Source organism: Chiloscyllium plagiosum, unplaced genomic scaffold, assembly GCF_037043375.1.
Source record: "Chiloscyllium plagiosum isolate Xiang-an unplaced genomic scaffold, Cpla_swu_hap1 HiC_scaffold_23, whole genome shotgun sequence".
NCBI lineage: Eukaryota > Metazoa > Chordata > Chondrichthyes > Orectolobiformes > Hemiscylliidae > Chiloscyllium > Chiloscyllium plagiosum.
The window spans coordinates 59,125,142-59,146,671 of NW_028270161.1; the positions used below are offsets into that span (position 1 = coordinate 59,125,142).

General features: G+C 42.6%; 1 protein-coding gene and 1 long non-coding RNA gene across 2 annotated transcripts in view; one reads left to right on the plus strand and one right to left on the minus strand.

Annotated features, from left to right (window-relative positions):
* lta4h (leukotriene A4 hydrolase) overlaps positions 1-2,265 on the minus strand; it is a 72,729-nt gene extending 70,464 nt beyond the window's left edge. Inside the window, exon 1 of the mRNA XM_043713296.2 lies at positions 2,089-2,265. Within this exon, the coding sequence (XP_043569231.1) occupies positions 2,089-2,247 (159 nt within the window). The 5' untranslated portion in view covers positions 2,248-2,265. The remainder of the gene's footprint in view (positions 1-2,088) is intronic.
* Positions 2,266-14,400: 12,135 nt separating this feature from the next.
* On the plus strand, positions 14,401-21,153 carry LOC148145906 (uncharacterized). Its single transcript, XR_015761225.1, has 3 exons — positions 14,401-14,820; positions 16,130-16,228; positions 20,825-21,153. It is a non-coding gene; the product is annotated as an uncharacterized LOC148145906 (long non-coding RNA).
* The last annotated feature ends 377 nt before the right edge of the window (positions 21,154-21,530 follow it).

Below are 21,530 nucleotides of genomic sequence, written 5' to 3' on the forward strand. Positions count from 1 at the left end.
ATCTTTTCTAATACCTATGTATTTCGCATTAAATTTTGTTTGACAACATTATTGGGAAACACCTTGAAATGTTTTTATATGTTAAAAAGTGCTATATCAAAGCAAGTAGTACACTGCACTGTAAGTACACTGCATTTCACTCCTACCTCAGAGCTTGAATTTTACTGCATACTCAAAGGGGTTCATGGATCCAACTGTTGACATCTTCCATTACTTTTGTGGATGATCAAGAACCGACTGATGGGGTAGTCATTGGCAGGTTTGAATTTATCATGCTTTCAGCAAACAAGCCACACCTGGGCAATTTTTCACTTTAGTCAGATGTGTTGATGAGATGTATTGATGTAGCTCACATTGGTAAAAGTAATTTCTAGATTCCCTTTCATCAGCTCCATAACCAGCCTGTTAGGTTGGCCCAGCATCTCTTTGCTGTATCTATTGCAGTCATTTCTTTATAAGTGAGTGAATCAAATTGACTGAAACTTGGGTTGTGAGATGTTGAGGCTCTCAGGAGGACAAGACGGACCATCCACTTGAGGTTTAGTATTTACACTCTTTAGGTTCTGCCATCAGAGGATAGCGGTACATAGGGAACATCCTGGAGCCACCTCATGTTGGTAGTCCCGTGTTGTTTCTACATTAGATTAGCCCCCGGTTTTAGGGTGTACAGGAGTATGACAGAAGGAACACCCTTCAATGACTACCATTAGACATTTAGCTTGATGGCAACATTGGACTTGATTTGAATCTACTCCATTTTAGCATGGTGATACTGTCCCATAACACAATGGAGAAATCCTGTTTTTACACTGAGGTGGTCATCTCAAGCAGAACTGTTCAGTGCTCATTCCATCCATTACTGTCTTGAACAGATGCCTTTGCAACAGGTAGATCAGTAAAACTAGGTAAAACATTTTCTCTCATAATCCAGCACACATTGTGTTGGGTTGCCATGTGCCTTGCCTGGCAGAAGTATCACTACCAAGCCACTTTTGGTCATGGACAATTAAGTATGTTACATGCCCACTCCATCTTCAGTGCTTCCAAGTGGCACCCAGATTCACATATTTTAATCTACTTGTGCAGACATGTTACTGATACCTTTGGAGCAAAAGGTCGTGAAGCTGGACAGTTTGGCACAGAGGTAGATTTGCTACCACTGTGGTATAAGAACCTTCTTTGAAAACAAATTTCACCATCTACCATGGTTTGATTTGGACCCATTTGCGCACACATTATTTTGGAATTTTGGATTGTTAAAATGCCATCACCACCCATTCTGTTCCAGTTCATAGCAAGAGGTACCGCTACTCATGTTTGAGTTGATGCTCTGAGTTTAATGGGAATCCAGAGTCAATGTTGATGACTCCCATTGCTGTTCAGTTCCAAGAGGTACAGGCACCTCAGAGCTAGGTCTGTCCTGATAGTGGGACTGGGCAAAAGTGAGGACTCCAGGCTTCATTCCTGATGAAGGGCTTTTGCCCAAAACATCAATTTTCCTGCCCCTCGGATGCTGCTTTTCCAGCACCACTCTAATCTGGACTCTGATATTGGGACCGGTGGACAGGATTTTGACCATGTGAGGCTGTTGTTTATATTCTACGTATGACAGCCCACTCAAGTTTTACTTTGATAAACATTCAACTGGCCTTTAATTCCATTTTCACTCATTGCAAAAAAGGTAAACTCATCAGGCATCATAGTACCAAACCAACTGCTTTCACTATTCATGCCAGTGGATAGACAGCGTAACACAAATAGCCCAACTGTCACAAATACCTCCACCCCCACCCCCCCAGTCACAGACACCTCCACCCCCCCAGTCACAGACACCTCCACCCCACCCCCCCAGTCACAGACACCCCTTGGTTTCCCACCCTTCCCCCCGCGCCTCCCCCAGTCACAGACACCCCTTGGTTCCCCGCCCTCACTCTCAAATATCTTGAACTCTTTCCCCCGCCACAAATGCCTCCGGATGCCCTCCTGGTGTCACTGCCTTGCTCTCCTTACCCTAGACTCCGCACCCCACTCTCCATCTCTCTCTCTCTCTATAGTCGGGGAAACGCGGTCCCCGCCGCCGAAGCTTACCAGAGCCGACAACCCATCGCGCAGAGCTTCCACCGTGAGCGCGGCTGAAGCGGCGATGCGGCAGCTCTGGAAGTCCACCCTCAGGTTGAGCGACAAGTGCCGGGTGGTGAAGTCCGTCACCGACGTCCACGAGCTGTTGTCCATCACCTCAGCAGCCATACTCTTCTTTCGAGAACCGGCGGCAGCACTGCGCAAGCGTAGGCGTCCAGACGGCAGACCACAGTGCGCAGGCGCTAGTGCCGGCCGGTTGTGTTAACGGCACTTGGCTCCCGATTGCTCAATACTGATACCTTCCCAGGATGCACTGCATCACCCGCGCAATGCCCAGCACGTGGCGGGGACGGTCACAGCACGTGATGGGCCTGACCAATGGCGCTAGTTTAATGGTTTGGTGGTGAGTGGCTATTTAGTTAGGGAATGGTGTGTGAAGTCATGGGCACAGAAAGGGATTATAGACTAAAAGAAACGGTTTCAGACCGGCTGTTCTATCAAAAACCCTTACAATGTGCTTATTCATTCATCTGATATGGGTGTCACTGGTCAAGTCAACATTTATTGCCCATTCCTAATTATACAGAGGGGAGTTAAGAGTCAACTACATTGCAGTGTGTCTGGAGTCACATATAGGACAGACCAGGTAAGGGTGGCAGATTTATTTCCTTAAAGTTAACCAGATGAGGTTTTCAAAGATTTCATGATCATTATTATGTCACAAGGAATTAAGGGCTACGGGGAGAATGTGGGTAAGTGGAGTTGAAATCCCCATCAGCCATGATTAAATGATGGAGTGGACTCGATGGGCCGAATGGCCTTACTTCCACTCCTATGTCTTATGGTCTTATTATTAGATTCTTATTTCAGATATTTTTAAATTGAATTGAAATTCCATCATCTGCCATTAAGAAAGGATACAAAACTTCTTTATCTTTTCATGCCTAGGAACATACAACACCAATGAATGTAACTTGAATTTCAATGATAAGAATGTGAATTGTTTTGCTTGTCATAAAGCCAAAAGAGCACTATGACAGTTCTGATTCCTGAAGAAGGGCCTGTGCCTGAAACGTCGAATCTCCTGTTCCCTGGATGCTGCCTGACCTGCTGTGCTGTTCCAGCAATAAAGTTTCAACTTTGATCTCCAGCATCTGCAGACCTCACTTTCTCCTCCATTTCATAAACCTAACTATACTATTCAGATTTCTATAGACCTGATTTAAACTAATAAGGTGGCACTAAGAGAAATCCATTCAATATTCTCAGTTGATGAAAATTTACCAAAGTTATCTGAGTGAAATTTTCACAAAGGTAGATGTGACTAATGGCAAATTCCTTTGGCTGAAAGGTCAAGGTTTGAGCAGCTTCTGTGCCTCTTGCTATAGTTATGAGTTTAGCTAAATAATTTCAAGAAGATGGGGTATCTTTCCTTTTTGACAAAAAAACCTCTTTCTATCACTATTACCTCTTCTGCAGTACTCACATTAATGTTTCTCTCCAGTCTCCTGGTTGTAGTTAAAGTTAAATTTGATCTGTGCTATTTTCCTTTTGATTTTTCCTTTCTGGACTCTTATGAATCCCAATAATTAACAAATCCATGGATTGCTTCACAACTTGCAGCATTCTGAAAGAAGGTGTATCCAACTTTATTACAATGGAAAGACATTAGCCTTTGATTTCTTTCCTTCACCCTCAGCACCTACCTTTCTGATCTGAAGACAGGATCTTGGAACATTTTCAGCTTGCCACTCCCGAGGAATACTTGTCTTCCTTTCACTCTCTCATCCTCTCGAGTTTATTGGGATGACGGGGAAATAAGTTTCGTTTTATGAATCCGCTCATAATCATCAGACATTCATGCGTCTCTCTGAATGCTACCAAGGTGGATAAATCCCCGGAACCTAATCAGGTCCAAGAACTTTGTGGGAAGCTACGAAAGTGATTGATGGGCACCTTGCTGAGAGAGATTTGTGTCATTGAAAGCTGTGGATGAGGTGCAGGAAGACGGGAGGGTGGCCAATGTGCCTTTATTTAAGAAAGGTGGTGAGGGAAAGCCAGGAAACTACAGATGAGTGAGCCTGACATCAGTGGTGGGTAAGTTGTTGCAGGGGATTCTGACGGACAGGATTTACGTGTGTTTGGAAAGGCAAGAACTGATTAAGGATAGCATGGCTTTGTGTGGTAATTATGTCTTGATTGAGTTTTTTGAAGAAGTGACAAAGAAGATGATGAAGACAGTGGCGGACTTTGTCTCTATGGACTTCAGCAAGGCTTTGGATAAGGTTCTGCAGGACAGACTGATTAGCACAGTTAGATCACATGGAATCTAGGGAAAGCTAGGCATTTGGATACAAAATTGGCTTGAAGATGGAGGACAGAGGGTGGAGGTTGAGGGTTGTTTTTCAGTTGGAAGCCTGTGACTGGAAGGATCGGTGCTGCGCCACTGCTTTTCATCGCTTATTTAAAAGATTTGGATGTGAATACAGGAGGATTAGTAAGTAAGTTTGCAGTTTACAACAAAATTCGTGGTGTAGTGGACAGCGAAGAAGGTTATCTCAGAGTACAACGTGACCTTGATCTGATGGGCTGAGGAGTGACAGATGGAATTTAATTTAGATGAACGTGAGGTGTTGCTTTTTGGTAAGGCAAATCAGGGCATGATGTAGGCTCTTAATGGTAGGGTCCTGAGAAGTATTGCAGAACAAAGAGACCTTAGGATGCATGCTCATAATTCCTTGAAGGTGGAGTCACAGTTAGACAGGGTAGTGAATAAGTTGTTTGGTATGCTTACCCTTATTTGTCAGTGCATTGAATATAAGAGTTGGATGGTCATGTTGTGGCTGTACAGGACATTGATTAGGACACCTTTGGAATAGTGCATTCAATTCTGGTCTCCCTACTATAGCAGGGAGCTTGAAAGGGTTCAGAAAAAATTTACAACGATGTTGCCAAGGTTGAAGAGTTTGAATTCTAGGGAGATGCTGAATAGCCTGGGGCCGTTTTCCCTGGAGTAAAAGATGATGAGGGGTGACATTATAGAGGTTTATAAAATCATGAGAGGATAGGGTGAACAGCCAGGGTCTTTTTCCCAGGATAGAGGAGTCCAAAACCAGCGGTCATAGGTTTAAGGTAAGAGGGACAAGATTTAAAGGGGACCTAAGAAGCAACTTTCTCACGCAAAGGTGGTGGGTATATGGACTGAGCTGCCAGAGGAAGTGTTGAAGACTGGTACAGTTACAGCATGATAAAGACATCCGGATGCATGCATGAATAGGAAGGGTATGGGGGATATGGGCGAAATGTTGGCAAATGGGACAAGATTAATTTAGGATATCTGGTTGGCGTGGATGATTTGGACCGAAGGGTCTGTTTCTGTGTTGTGCATCTCTGATTCTGGTCTTCAACACAAGATCCTACTAAAAAGGCTTTAAATTCTTCCAGTAGAATTGTTTCACTAAGAATTTTATACATGACCTTATGCCAAATTCATCTGTTAAAGTTAAATTGCTTTACTCATTCAAGTTTAATATAGGTTTGCACAGACTGCATTCTTAATTTTCTAAATGTTTGCATGTATGCCTCAGGATCCAACTTCTATGCAGCTGGAATAGCCTTGATTATGGTATCATTATTCATAGAAACCTCCTATGGGTGTGAATTTGTAAATTTTAATATTAATGGTGACTCAATGATTCGCATTGCTGCTTCTCAGCACCAGAGACACAGATTTGATTCCAGCCTCAGGTGACTGTCAGTGTGGTCGTAGAGTCATACCAGTCTCCCCAAGTTTGCGTGGGTTTCTGCTAGGTGTTCCGGTTTCCCCTCTCCGTTCAAAGATGTACTGGTTAGGTGGATTTGCCCTGCTAAAAATGTCCTGGAGTGTCCTGGGATGTGCAGGCTAGATGGGTTAGCCATGCTAAGTACAGGGATAGGTCTGGGTCTGGGTCTGGGTCTGGGTCGGTTCCTGTTTGGAAGGTTGGTGCAGACTCGATGGTCCGAATAGCCTCTTTCCTCACAGTAGGGATTCTCTAATTCATATGCTGGACCCATCCACTCGCATTGCCTGAGAAATGTTCAGTTTTCATTTGACCACTTCATTTATTTCACTCTTTTCTCAACTGACATAAAGAATTGTCCATATCCTTTTCTTCAAATTTTGGTAGGTGTGTATCAGCATAAATATTTCCTCACTGGAATTTAGATTATAATTACAATTTGCTCGTTAGAGCCTTCATCAGCATCCAATGTCTTTTTTTTTGAAATTGCATAATTTTAAGCTGATATTCCCTGGCTCTCTTCACTTTTCCCCTTTTGGAAATTCATGTTCAGGTTTTGTCATCTGTCTCCTGCTTTTTAAGTGACAGGCAATGGCCATCTCCACCAACAGAAAATCTAATTCATTAGCAGAGGGATTGAATTCAAGAGACATGAAGTGATGTTGCAACTGTACAGGACTTTGGTTAGGCCACATTTGGAGTACTGCGTGCAGTTCTGGTCGCCTCACTTTAGGAAAGATGTGGAAGCTTTGGAGAGGGTGCAGAGAAGATTTACCAGGATGTTGCCAGGAATGGAGAATAGGTCATATGAGGATAGGTTGAGAGTGCTAGGCCTTTTCTCGTTGGAACGACGAAGGATGAGGGGTGACTTGATAGAGGTTTATAAGATGATCAGAGGAAGAGATAGAGTAGACAGTCAGAAACTTTTTCCCCGGGTGCAACAGAGTGTTACAAGGGGACATAAATTTAAGGTGAAGGGTGGAAGGTATAGGGGAGATGTCAGGGGTGGGCTCTTTACCCAGAGAGTGGTGGGGGCATGGAATGCGCTGCCTGTGGGAGTGGTAGAGTCAGAATCTTTGGTGACCTTTAAGCGGCAATTGGATAGGTACATGGATGGGTGCTTAAGCTAGGACAAATGTTCGGCACAACATCGTGGGCTGAAGGGCCTGTTCTGTGCTGTATTGGTCTATGTTCTATATTCTATAATTGCTGCACTTTGAAATTCAGTGGTATCACCATCACTGAATCACCCACTGTTAACATCCTAGGGATTATGTGAAGATGCTGCTGTTGGATTGGGATGGATAAAGTTTAAAAATCACACAACACCAAGTTACAGTCCAACACGTTTGCTTGAAAGTACAAGCTTTTGGTGCGCTGCTTCTTCGTCAGGTAGGTAGTGGAGTAAGATCATAAGACACAGAATTTATAGCAACAGATCAGTGTCATACATAATTGTTCAATTATATATTGTTCTTTTGCTTTAACGTCTGAGCCCTATGATCATATTCCACTGGTTTGTGTGATTTTTAACTTTATCCTAGGGATTAGCATTGGCCTGAAATGGAACTGGATTAACCAAAAAGCACAGTGGCTACAAAATCAGGTCAGAGGCTAGGATTGCTGCAGAGAATACTCACCACCTGACTCTCTAAAGCCTGATGACAGGTGTGTGATGGAATATTCCCCACTTGCCTGGTTGGATGTAGGTCCAGCAACACTCAAAAAGTTGACACCATCCAGGACAAAACAACGTGCTTGATTGACACCACATCCATAACCATCCACTCCCTCCACCACCACCAATGCTCAATAATAGCAGTGTGTACTATCTACAAGGTGCAGTCAGAATTTCACCAAAGAAGCTTAGACAGCATCTTCCAAACTCATAACCACTTCCATTTGGAAGGACAAGGGTGGCAAAGATGTTCACCTACAGGTTCCCATTCCAAGACACACACTGTTCTGACTTGGAAATATATCACCATTCCTGAGTCAAAACCTGGAATTCTCTCCCTTAAGGGCATTGCAGGTCAACCTATAGCGCTTGGACTGCAGCGGTTCAAGAAGGCACCTTCACATCCTTAAGGCAACTAGCAACAAGCAATAAGTAGTAGTGAGCCAGCAACACCCACATGTAGGTAAATTAAAGAAAGAGAGACCCACTGCCTGTAGCTAGAGTCAGTATGCACCTTGCTTTGGATTGGATAAATTTTTCGCCTGGTCCTGCTTTGGGATATATACCGAGGGGTTTGATCCATTCGTGATGTGAAAGGACAAGTTGCCAGTGAAATTTGTAGGCATTTATATTAGTAGCAGGTCTGCGGAATGACTTGTACCTTCCATCCACATGATGATAACAGGTAATATATTTATCAGTTGTTTTATAAAGTGTGCCAATACTGTAATATATTAAGTCTCACTAATAGTTAAAATTCTGTAACCAATATGAAGCCAGTTTTGAACTATTGGACAGACAGTTCAAAGAAACTTAAAGTTTATTAAATTGAAAGGTTAGAATGTGTTACAGCAACATTGTGCACGGTGAAAGAAACCTTTCATATCCATCAAAAAGATATGCTTTTTGAAAATGTGATCATTTGCTGCCCCCCTGTGGTCTAACTGAAGTTTGCAATAAATTCTCTCTGAGCCAGCCAACATTTACTCTGAGGTGTACTTGCCATTCATTGTCTTAAATTTGCTTATAGACTCTATGGATTTTTGCACAAGTTATTGTTTAGGATAATAACACATTAGCATACTCCTGTGCCTCCAGCTTACCATAGTCATGTCACCTCTGCTATCTTAAAGAAACAGTAAAGCCATGTTGTTGTCCTGCAAGGTCGTAACGCTCATTCTTGGTCAACCTTCCAAAAACCCCTGCATCCTATCAAGGCATCTGAGAGCTAAGGCCAGAGCAAGTAACTGTCTTCTTTTCAACAATAAGGTTGAAGAATCATTTGTGAGTAGTGCAGAGTCTGCACCAACTGGTGACATCTGAAGTAATGATTGATAGGAATGACCGCAGCATAGTCCTACGGAGACACAAGTCCCTCTTTCACATTGAGAATACCCTCCATCATGTTGTGTGGCACTATCTCCGTGCTAAATGAGGCAGATTTTGAGCAGATCTTGAAATTCCAGACTGAGCAGCCATGAGGCACTGTGGGCCATCAACAGCGGCAGAATTGTACTCTAGCACAATCTGTAATCTCTTGGCCTGGCATAACACCACTCAACCATTACTGTCAAGATAAGGTATCAACCCTGGTTCAATGGAGAGTGCAGGAGGGCATGACAGGAGCACTATCAGGCATAATTTAAAAATGAGGTATAATGAGATGAGGCTGCATCAGTGAAGCATCAAGAAATAGACAGAGCTAAGTGATCCCACAACTGATTGATCTGAACTCTGTATTCCTGTTGCCTCCAGCTGTTGATGGTGATGGGCAATTAAACAACTAACAGAAAAACAGTCTGCACAAATATCCCATCCTCAGAAGTCTAACACATAAATGCAGAAGATAAGGTTGAAGCATTTGCAGCAATCTTCAACCAGAAGTGCCAAGTGGTTGATCCATCTCTGGCTCCTCCAATAGTCCCCAGCGTAACAGATACCAGTCTTCAGTCATTTTGATTCTCTGTGATATCAAAAAACAGTTGGAGGCAACATATAGTGCAAAGACAATGGGCCCTGACAACATCCCAAGAATAGTACTGAAGACTATTTAGTAGTAGATTTCTCTGGAACTGTTGTGTAATTGACTGGTATTTAAAGACTTAATACTGAATTCTGAATTGGGTTTCAATCTGATCATGTCATTAAGACCTGGGTGGGGAGAACTGAACTGCTTTCAAAGAAGATAAACCATTGAGGATCAACACTTGATTTTCTGCTCCAACACTTTACTTCATTTAGATCTCAATATTGAATCCACAACTGAGCCTGACCACTTGTCTTGTTTATTTTCCTCTTAGTAGAATACCCATTTTTTTTCCCTTTTCACTCCTGAACTTACACCCATTCTGCATCCCTATTTTACCTTCCTTTATCTTTTGCAGTGGGCTTTTTTTATGGAGCAGGCCAGATTCCTTCAAACTATTTTAAGAAGGTAGCCCAGACCCTAACTTTGATTTTTTTTAAAGGCGGATGAAAAACCAGATATTCCAGGAGTGATTCAGCCGGTCAAATCACTCTGCTTTAAACTAAACAATTTGTTTAAACACTGCGGATGAAACACAAACAAAAGAAAACATAATTTAGAATAACTTGACTTATTTGATAAACAAACGACTCTACCGCAGCTTAACGAAGGAGATGTTCTAAACCCCGCTTCATCCCATAAACTCCCCCCTTGGCAAAAGGTAAATTCAAACACAGGTTCTTACAGGAAGAAGAGATTTCAGAGAGAAAGTCCAGTCAAGACCTCTGTTGAAGCATGGAACCTCTTTTCAATGTAGCTGTCCTCACCCTCAACAACCTTTCCTTAAACTCCTCCCATTCCCTCCAAATCAAGGGGGTGGCCATGGGCGCCCAGATGGGCCCTAACTACGTCTGTCTCTTTGTTGGCTACATCCCTGTTCAGTACCTACACAGGCACAGTGTCCCAACTCTTTCACCATTACATCGATGACTGCACCGGTGCAGCATCCTGCACCCAGGCTAAACTGGAGCAGTTCATCAACTTTACCCACAACTTCCACCCCACCCTCAAATTCACTTGGTCCATCTCGGACACCTCCCTCCCCTTCCTTGACCTCAACATTTCCACCTCCGGTGTCAGTCTCCAGACGGACATTTACTGCAAACCCACAGACTTAAATAACTACTGGACTACACTTCCTCCTATCCAGTATCCGCAAAAACTCCATCTCAATTCCTCCGCCTCTGCTACATCTGCTTGGCTGAGGAGACATTCCACTATTTTGAACAATGTGCATTTCCTCCCTCATTCAGACAGCCTTCCACTGCACCACCTCCATTCCCCATTCCATTGCTCTAAACCACCCCCGCCCAACGCAATAAAGACAGAGTCTTTACCCCACCGGTGTCTGCATCTGGCGCACCATCCCGAAACACTTCCGCCAACTCCATCTAGACCCCATCACCAAGAAGATGACCATGCCCACTCCTTTCTGCCTTCCACAAGGACTGTTCCCTTCGACAGTCCGTGGTTTGCGCCACTCTCCCCACCAACCTCTCCAAGCCTCCAGGTGTCTTCCCCTGCAACCAGAAAAGATGCAAAACCTACTGGCACACCATCCCCATCACCTCCACCCAGGGCCCCAAACAGCCCTTCCAGGTGAGACAGATGAGACCTGCCTCTCTTTCACCCCAGTTTACTGCATCAGGTGCTCCCGATGTGGTCCTCTATACAATGGGGAGACCGAACGTAAACTTGGGGAACGGTTCACCAAACATCACAACTGGGCCCACAGGGGCCAACCGGACCTCCTAGTCATACCCATTTCAATTCCCCTTTCCACTCTGTTTCTGACATGGCCATCCTTGGCCACCTCCATTGCCACAATGAATTACAGTGCAAATTGGAGGAACAACACCTCATCTTCAGCCTGGGCAGCCTACAGCTCAGAGGACTCCACATTGAGTTCTCTAATTTCAAATAACCTTCCTTCCCATTCCCCTGACTCCCTTCCCAGTTCCTCCCCCTCTTCCACTCCTATCTGCCACCAACTGGATTCGTTCCTCCCATTGACCAACTAGCTCGTACCTTCTGTATCTTCACCTATTCCCACTTCACTATTCTTGACCCCGCCACCCCCTTTACCTGCAACCCCACACCAACCCCAGTCCTGAAGAAGGGTTACATCTGAAATGTCGACTTCTCCACCTCCTGATGCTGCCTGGCTTGCTGTGTTCTTCCAGCCTCCTGCCTGTCTACTTTGGATTCCAGCATCTGTAGTTTTCTTTTGACTCTAGATCTCCAGCAGTTTTTGACTCCTTGTTAAAACTAAATTAAACTAGAAAAATAACCTGAACTGGGACACTGGCCATTCCCCTTCCATTTTTTTCAAGTAGCCATTCCAGAATGTCTCCCTTTACAAACCGTCTTGAAAAAACCAAGGACAACATAACCTTGTTAAAGGGGCAGCATCATCACAGCACTTGCATCATCTGTTCCTCTCACAACTTTACTTTTAAAACCATTAAAAACACACTATTTTCTAATTCCTTCCAGTTCTGAAGTCGAATCATATAACACTTAAAGAGTTAACTCTGTTTCCCTCTCAGATGCTGCCGGCCTGTGTTTGTTTCAAATTTGCAGCATGTGCAGTATTTTACTTTTATTTGAGCAACATTGCTATCTTGCAAAGTTAACCATTTAAAAAAAGGCTTTGCTGTACAACAGATTTAAAGGTCTTTTAGGCAATGAAAGTAAAGCACCATTGAAATATTGCAGAATTGAAAAGCTTTAAAGATTAAGTGATCACATTAGGGAGAGATGCTAGGAGAAATAATATTGCTAGGAAGATTTAATTTCAGAGTTGCACCAAAAAAGCACAGAATTGGGCATCTTAAAGGAATAGTTTTCAGATAAAGAATTGCTTCCAGAAAAAAAACACTAAATCTACAGCTGAACAAGTAAACACACTTTTGTATTCAGTTGGGATTGTAACTGATGATGCTAAGGCTCTCTAAGGAAATAAAGAAAATATTGATACTTTTAATGAAGTTCTACAATCTTTTGACAATTATTTTAATCGTAGAACAAAATATTTTGAAGAAGTAAAATTTAACAGAAGAGTTCAGGCGGTCCACAGATAATTTCATTAATCTATAGATTAGTGAGAAATGTGTTTGTGGAGTTTTAAAACAGAATTCATAATATTCAGAACTATTGATGGAATTATTGATGAGCCTTCATCAGACTTAATACCGTCCAAAGAAGATCTGACTTTGGAGAAATCTTTCGGATGGTGGTAAATTCAGAAATCAGAAAGAATTAATCCAGAGGGGATGATTAGTGTTGTCGTGAGAAAGCAGCAGAATCTGGTAACTTTGTGAGGTACAAAACCTTAAGCACGCCCACACATGAGAAGCCAGTCCACAGAATATGCCAGACAGCAGATGTGAAGAATCAGTTTTCATGGAATACGCAAGTCTCACAGCCATGACAGTGCAAAGCTGATATGAATTAACTTCCGAAAAGATAGGCAAAATAAAAAATAGTTACAGTGCAGCAAAAGCACAAAAAACAATACTCCTGAAGATTCTGGTGAGGTAGAGCAACCTGCAAAAAAAAGCCACATCCAATGAATTCCTTAGCAAAGTTGGTAGTCCAACCAATTTTTTTTTTTGACAATAAACAAGTTATGTCAATGGGTGTGTGGAGTCTGAGGAGGAAAGGGAGGATCTTTTTGAATACTTTGCTTCAGTTTTCACTAGTGAGAGGGACCTTGTTATTTATGAGGACAGCGTGAAGTAGACTGATATGCTGGAAAAGGTTGATGCTGAAAATGTGTTGCTGGAAAAGCGCAGCAGGTCAGGCAGCATCCAGGGAACAGGAGAATCGACGTTTCGGGCATGCCCGAAACGTCGATTCTCCTGTTCCCTGGATGCTGCCTGACCTGCTGCGCTTTTCCAGCAACACATTTTCAGCTCTGATCTCCAGCATCTGCAGACCTCACTTTCTCCTGGAAAAGGTTGATGTCAAGAAGGAGGATCTGCTCAAAATTTTGAAAATCTTGAGGATCGATAAATCTTCTGGGCCAGACGGGATATACCCAAAGTTACTACAGGAAGTGAGGGAAGAGATTGCTGCGTTTTTGATGATGATCTTTGCATCCTCACTGTCCACTGGAGTAGTACCAGATGATTGGAGGGTTGCACATCTTATTCCCTTTTTCAAGAAAGGGAAAAGAGATAATACTGGGAATTACAGACCATTCAGACAAATGTCGGTGGTGGGCAAATTATTGGAGAGGATTCTGACAGACAGAATTTATGATTATTTAGAAAAGCATTGTTTGATTAAAGATAGTCAGCATGACTTTGTGACAGGCAGGTCATGCCTATCGAGCCTTATTGAATTCTTTGACAATGTGACAAAACACATTGATTAAGGTAGAGCAGTGGATGTGGTGTATATGAAACTTAGCAAGGCGTTTGATAAATGGTAGGCTCATTCAGAAAGTAAGAAGTCACGGGATACAGGTAAATTTGACTGTCTGGATACAGAATTGGTGGCCATAGAAGATAGAGGGTGGTGGTAGATGGAAAATATTAAGCCGAGTGCTTGTGACCAGTGAAGTTCTGCAGGGATTATTAAATTGTTCAGATTAAGTTACTTTATCCACAAAGTCTCTTCTCTTCTCTTTTCTCAGACGTGTCAAAGAGATATACAGATCCATCTAAGGTAATACGAAGCATTGCCAAATATCTGAGAGTACTGGATCCTGATCTCCCTCAGTCTTTTCTGTTGCCATCGTCGGATTTTCTTTTTCTTTTTCAGATCACCGCCATTGAAAAGTCCGGGAAGAACATAACTGAGTTAAGAACATACCTTAGCCCTTGTAAACTAGGGCCTTTGAATCCTTCCCCTGGATTCTGGAAACTTCCACAATTGTCTCTATAGTGATGAAACCACACCAAGATAGGATGAGGATATTGGTCCAGACCTAACCTCCGCACCATGACCTAGTGACTCCTCTCAATCTTCAAGCTTCTCATTCCTGCCTCCAAGCTAAGGAATTTCAGCAGCAGTCCTCAATAAATTCCACTGGCTGCTCACCTTCCTTACCTTCCGGCAGACCGACGATCTGAATTTTTATTTCTCCTGCCTCTGTTCTTGAGGTCATCAACCTGGTCAAGCAAATTACAGACCTGCATCTCCAGGGCCTGGATCCTATCCTTTGGAGGAATCGGTATCAGCTTTCACCACAATGACTCTGCCTTGGACGTATCTCCTCCCTTCTTCGACATCCCTGGACAGAAGCTGAGGTAAGTTGCTCTCTAACAGTTTGCTGGGTTATCTATGACTTTTCCAGAGTACCAGGATATCATTATGGTCTGAGTAGGGCGGGTTAGGACTTCATCCCACTCACAATTTGATGCGGAGCTCTGCAACGTGATCTTCCTAGATCACCATCATCTTGGATCTCTCCTCTATGTTTATTTTAAGCTTGACCATAGCGGGAGTAGCACTGTTCTCAGATCAAAAACCATGAGTGAACAAACACTGCTTACAACCTACAGGAGTGCAACTACATGATCAAGGACGTGTACCACTGAAGATTTAAGGGTATAAGCAACTCCATAACACAGTGTAAGAAAGTAGAAAATATTTACATGATTGGCAAGCAAGAATTCTCAGTCTTGACCATGACTACATGTGTTGACTTTAACCTCATTCAAATAGCAGAGGGAATTCAGAGCATTTTATACTTGACAATGAATAAGTCAAAAGCTCGTGAGTTATGCCAAGCTTGTTCAGAGAGATGTTAGTCAGTCATCAACTGGTCAAGGAGCTGCCAGTTGTGGAACTACAGGTCAGGGAAATGTTAGCCATTGAACAGTTGTTGAACAATTGGGCAAGGAACAACTGGTAGAAGATTTCATTGGGCTTCCTTAACCAATGGCAAAGCCCAACACAAAGAAAGAACCTGTTCAGATGATCAGTTTGGCCCCTCCAAACTGCTTCACCATTCAATAGGATCATGGTTGATTCTACATTTCTCACATCCACTTTCCTGCCCTTTCCTTGTGACCCTAGATACCCCTACTGATCAAAGATCCATCTCTCTCTGCCTTAAACTTACACAAGGATTCAGCCCCACAGCTCCCTATGGCAGGGAGTTCCAAAAATTCAGAACCCTCTGGGAGAAGAAATTCCTCCTCGTCTCAATCTTAGATTGGGGCCCCTTTGTTCTGAGACTATCCCTTCTGGTCTTAGACTGTCTCATGAGGGGAAACATTCTCTAGTGTTTACTTTGTCAAGCCCCTGAAGAATCCTATGTTTCAATGAGCTCACCTCTCATTCTTCTAAACTCCAGTGAGTATCCTCTTTGGCCACAGGTGAGGTTCCAGAGGACTGGAGAATACTCCATGTTGTCCCATTGTTTAAAAAGGGTAGCAGCGATAATCCAGGAAATTACAGGTCTGTGAGCCTCAAGTCGGTGGTAGGGAAATTATTGGAAGTTTCTCAGGGACAAGATGTATACATACTTAGAAGCAAATAGACTTATTATTGATAAACAGCATTGTTCTGTGTGGGGGAGATCGTGCCTTACTAACTTGATTTTTTTTTAAGGAGGTGATGAAGATGATTGAGAGAAAAGCAGTTGATGTTGTCTACATGCACTTCAGTAAAGCCTTTGACAAGATTCTTCGTAGCTGACTGGTATAAAAGGTGAAGTTATGTGGTTTCAAGGTTGAGCTGGCAAAATGTATGCAGAACTGGATTAGTCATAGGAGAGAGATGGTAGTGATGGAAGGATGCTTTTCAGATTGGAAGGTTGTGACTAGTCCCCATGACTTGTCCTACCTGCCTATCTTCTTTTCCACCCATCACCTTCATCCCCTCCCCCACTCACCTGTTGTACTCTATGCTACTTTCTCCTCACTCCCACCCTCCTCTCATTTATCTCTCCACCCTTCAGGCACTCTGCCTGTATTTCTGATGAAGGGCTTTTGCCCGAAGCATCGATTTTACTGCTCCTCGGATGCTGCCTGAACTGCTGTGCTTTTCCAGCACCACTAATCCAGAATCTGGTTTCCAGCATCTGCAGTCATTGTTTTTACCAGGTTGTGACTAGTGGTGTTCAAAGAGCTCCGAGCTCTGCTGTTCATGGCCTTTATAAGTAATTTGGAGGAAAGCACGGCTTGTCTAATTAGTAAGTTTGCAGACAATACAAAGATTGGTGGAGTTGTGGATAGTAAGGAAGATTATCAGAGGATACAACAGGATATAGATCAGTTGGAGGCATAGACAGAAAAATGGCAGATGAAGTTTAATTCCGACAAATGGGTGGTGATGCATTTTGGAAGATGGAAGCTATACAGTGAATGACAGAACCATTAGGAGTTTTCATATGCAGAGGGATCTGGGTGTGAAGTTCACAGATCACTGAAGCTGGCAGTGCAGGTAAATAAGGTAGTAAAAAAAAAGGCCTATGGCAGGCTTGTCTTCATTGATAGGGATATCAATTATAAGGATAAGCAAGTTGTGCTGCAGCTTTATAGAACATTAATTCAGCCATGCTTGGAATATTGCATACAGTACTGGTCATTACACTACCAGAAGAATGTGGTTGCTTTGGAGAGGATGCAGCAAAGACTTACCAGGGTATTGCTTGGTATGGGGGATTTTAGCTGTGAAGAAAGGTTGGATAGACTGGGTTTGTTTTCACTGGAACGCACAAGGTTGAGGGGCAACCTGATAGAAGTTAATAAGATTGTGAATGGCACAGAGTGGAAAGTATGAGGTCTTTTCCCAAGGTGGAAGGTAAATTACTAGGGGACACAGGTTCAAGGTGCAGCAGAGAGGAGTGGTTTAAAAGACATGTTAGGCAAGTCCTTCACACAAAGGGTGGTGAGTGCCTGGAACAGGCTGTCAGAGGAACCTGTGGAAGCAGACACAATAGTAGCATTCAAGAAGCACCTTGATGAATACATTAGTAGGAACAGAATACAGGGATACAGATCCTGTAAGTGAAGACAGTTTTAGATTGGAAGGGCAAAATGTGGCAATGCAGGTTTGGAGGACTAAAGGGCCTGTTCCTATGCTGTTTTGTTCTTTATTTAAAAAGTGGCAGAAATCCACCCAATAGTGACCAAGAATCGAGCTAACTCATGCAACATGGGTGCAAGGGCTGGTCATCTAAAGAACCAGCTATGTTTGTTCCACTGCAGCAGTACCACTGATATTAACTCAACAATGTGGAAAATTGTCCAGTATGTCCTATCTATTATGTTAAAAGCAGTTCCTGGGTGAGGTTCACCAACTTGTTTTAGTTCTAGATAGGATACCTCAAATCATTGCATCCCAGAGTAAGGAGCTGGCTCTCATTCTTTACTCACCCATTCTCCCTCCTGTGTTGGTTGCAACAAGGTGAATTTTGAAAATGATCCCTCTCCTTGCAGATATTTTTCTTCCAGACCCAAATGAATTCATGTTTTAAAAGGAGCTGACTTAACAAGGTTTCTGGATTTATTAGCATTTTTTACTTATCCATGGGATGTCTCTGGACCCATATTTATTATCCATCCGCAGTTGCCCTTGGGATGCTGCCTTCTTGAACTGCACTTAAGGAGAGAGTTCCAGTATTGACCAAGTGACATTGAAAGAACTGTGATGCATTTCCAAGTTAGGATGGTGAGTGCCTGGGAGGGGAACTTGCCGGAGGTGATGTTCCCATGTCTTTGCTGCTCTGGTCTTCTAGATGTAATTGTGAGTCTGGAAGGTGTTGTCTAAGGATCTTTGAATTTCTGCAGTGCACCTTGTAGTTAGTACATGCTGCTACTGAGCATCAGTGGTAAAGAGAGTGGATGTTTGTGGATATGGTGCCAAATAGGTGGGCTGTTTTGTCTAGGATGGTGTCATGCTTCTTGAGTGTTGTTGAAGCTGCACTCATCCAGACAAGTGGGGAGTATTCCTTCAGACTCTTACCTTGTGCTCTGTAGCTTTTGTGGAACTGATTATTTTTTAGACAACCACTGTCCGGTCAAAATTCACACTGCTGTTTATATTGTAAAATTAATACCAGCAGTGCCAGCATAATATATAAATATCAGAACCAGAGATATCCTGGAAAGATTCATCACCAGTCGTTCTTGCAGGTATTAGACTAGCCAAATGAAGCCATCCATTTGGGAATGGATGCTCACTTAACACTTTGGCTGAAGGTAGCCTCTGTTTACATTCACAGAAACAGTTTATTACATATTACGTAGTGTCTAGTTGCACAACATCTCTTTTACGTTGGACCTGACTGTTTCCTGTATGAGTACAGTAACAAGTACAGACCACATACCCAGATGCACGTACAGAAGAATGATTGATTCGCTTCGCTGAGGAACAGTTTTTATTTCCTGATGGGTGGAGCTTACTCGTGATATTAGTTAACCCTTTCAGGTCCCAATTATTTCTCACAACATTCTTTGAAGCTCCTATTTCATTCTGAGACTGTACCAAATTTACGTAATCTGTCTTCATAATTCATTCCCCTCAACCCTTCTAGTTTCTTCTTTCTGTATCCTTTCAAATGTTGAAACATCCTTTGGGTGACCTATCTTGGTGACCAGAACTGGACATAGGATTCTATATGTGGTCATACTAACGGTTTCCAAGGTGGAAGACTCGTTTCACTGTTGTAATTCGCTATTGACTACTTTAAATGTCCCAACATCTGACTGACTTTCCTCACTGCTGCCAAGAATTGTTGTGACAGCTTCAATTTATTGTGACGTTGCAAGTTGACCTCAGTATTTCAGCACCATATGGACTTTCAATATGGCCCAACATCTGGTTTACTGACTGCTACGAAGGATTGTTGTGTTTGTTTCATTTTATTGTCCACTAGGACCCCACATCTCTTTCATTTTTGACATGTAACCTTTTTCTTTCCCTGAAGCATCACAAGACATTACAAAGTAGTCTGAACACAGCATTCTACGCATGCTGATGGTCATGCTCCACACAATTCTGTTTCCATTCCTCTTCATCTACGCCCCATCAATCTTTTCCTTCTGTTCCTTTCTTCCTCATGTGTTTACCTAACATCCTCTTTAATTCATCTATTTCCTGTGGGTCACAGGTTCCACAGTCTAGTTACCCTTAGGGTAACAACATTTCTCCTGATTTTTCTGTTGGGTTTTAGAGAGTTTACCTTATCTTTTGAGGCTCCTAGTTCCTGTCTCTTTTAAATATGGAATTATCTGTTCAATATCCACACTATCAAATCCTTTTGGAATTTTTCAGACTTTTATTAGATTACCCTTTAATCCTCTGTTCAATTGTTCCTGATAGGTAATGCCTCCCAGTTCTGGTAACATCCCTGTAAAGCTTTTTGACACATTTTGCCAGTGCCTCTATAACATTGAAACCAGAATTGTTTATAGTTCTTTTGAATATAATGTAATCAATGTTTGATATAAGGTTAGTTTGAGTTATCTATTTTACAGCCTATTGCTCTAGAAATGATCCTCTGTGGTATGTTAGCTACGTTAGAGCCTTATTAATCTGTCTTGTTGCATTTAATGATTGTTCTGACCAAGTAAGAAGAGATGTCAGCTGCCCTCTGTTTCGATCCCTCCCAACCAGTCAAAACAAAAATCATTACTTATTTTTTAGCACAACAGTTATAATATCACACTTGCAATTAAGAAAGTAACTAGATTAGAATGAAGAAGCCAATCACAAGGTTTGCTTGACTGAAAGAGAAAATTTTATTACCTGTTAAACCTGAGAAAAAAAAATTAAACCATGTTGTCAAACACGCATAATCACAGGTAATCAGTTTAAAAAGGAGATTGTTCTAGATACTATGTGGGTTAAAATGTTTAAACGTCCTTGGAATCCTTGAAGTTTAGATTTTTAACCTCTGATCACACTTGATTAGTTGTTGACTGGTATCCTCAGCAGCAGGGTAGATTAGATTACTTACAGTGTGGAAACAAGCCCTTCGGCCCAACAAGTCCACGCCGACCCACCGGAACGCAACCCACCCAGACCCATTCCCCTACATTTACCCCTTCACCTAACACTACGGGCAATTTAGCATGGCCACTTCACCTAACGTGCACATTTTTGGATTATGGGAGGAAACCGGAGCACCCGGAGGAAACCCACGTAGGTACGGGGAGAATGTGCAAACTCCACACAGAGTCGCCTGAGGTGGGAACTGAACCCGGGTCTCTGGTGCTGTGAGGCAGCAGTGCTAACCACTGTGCCACCGTGGGTGGATATAATTGGTAATGGTTGTATTCCAATGTTCTGTTTCTCCAGGCACTGTCTTCAAGACTCTGAGGGAAGCAGGCAAGAAGAGAGACTCTTTTAATTCTTGCCTTTAACTTCAATTTTCCTTCTCTCCTGCACTACCAAGAAGCTGCTTGAAATATAAGTTAATGTTTATTCCTGAATGTGACTTCATTAACTTGGTTGCAAACCTTTCATCTCTTAATGTGAGACATTATCACACAAGTAGGAACCAGGAGATGCAAATTCCATGATGTTGACTAAGTTGCTTAGTTTCAATGTCTTTTGATAAAATGGTAATTTCAGTGCAGATGGTTTTGTTCATTCAACATGTCTAAATGTGTGGTCGGGTGATCACAGTAACCATTTTAAGTCAGTTTTTGTCCTTATTTAAAAAAAAAGACATATTTTGGTTAATGAGAAGTAGAACAATCAGATGATGGAAGTCAAATGTTATAGTCCATGCTTACCACTATTATAATGCTGAACACAAAGAGTCAGAGAGGTTTAGTGGCACAAGAGGTAGGACCCCTGTCTCTGAGTTGTAAGCTTCCCATTCAAGTTTAACTCTAGGACTTCAGGACCAAGGAAGATATTTTCAGAATGTGCTCACACAAGGTGAGTATCAATTTGAAAATTCTTCCCCCCCACCCACCCACCCACCAGTGGCAGATGGAGATTTCCTGCCAGAGCATGAGAAGTTAAGGTGAATTACCAAACTCATTACAATTTGTGA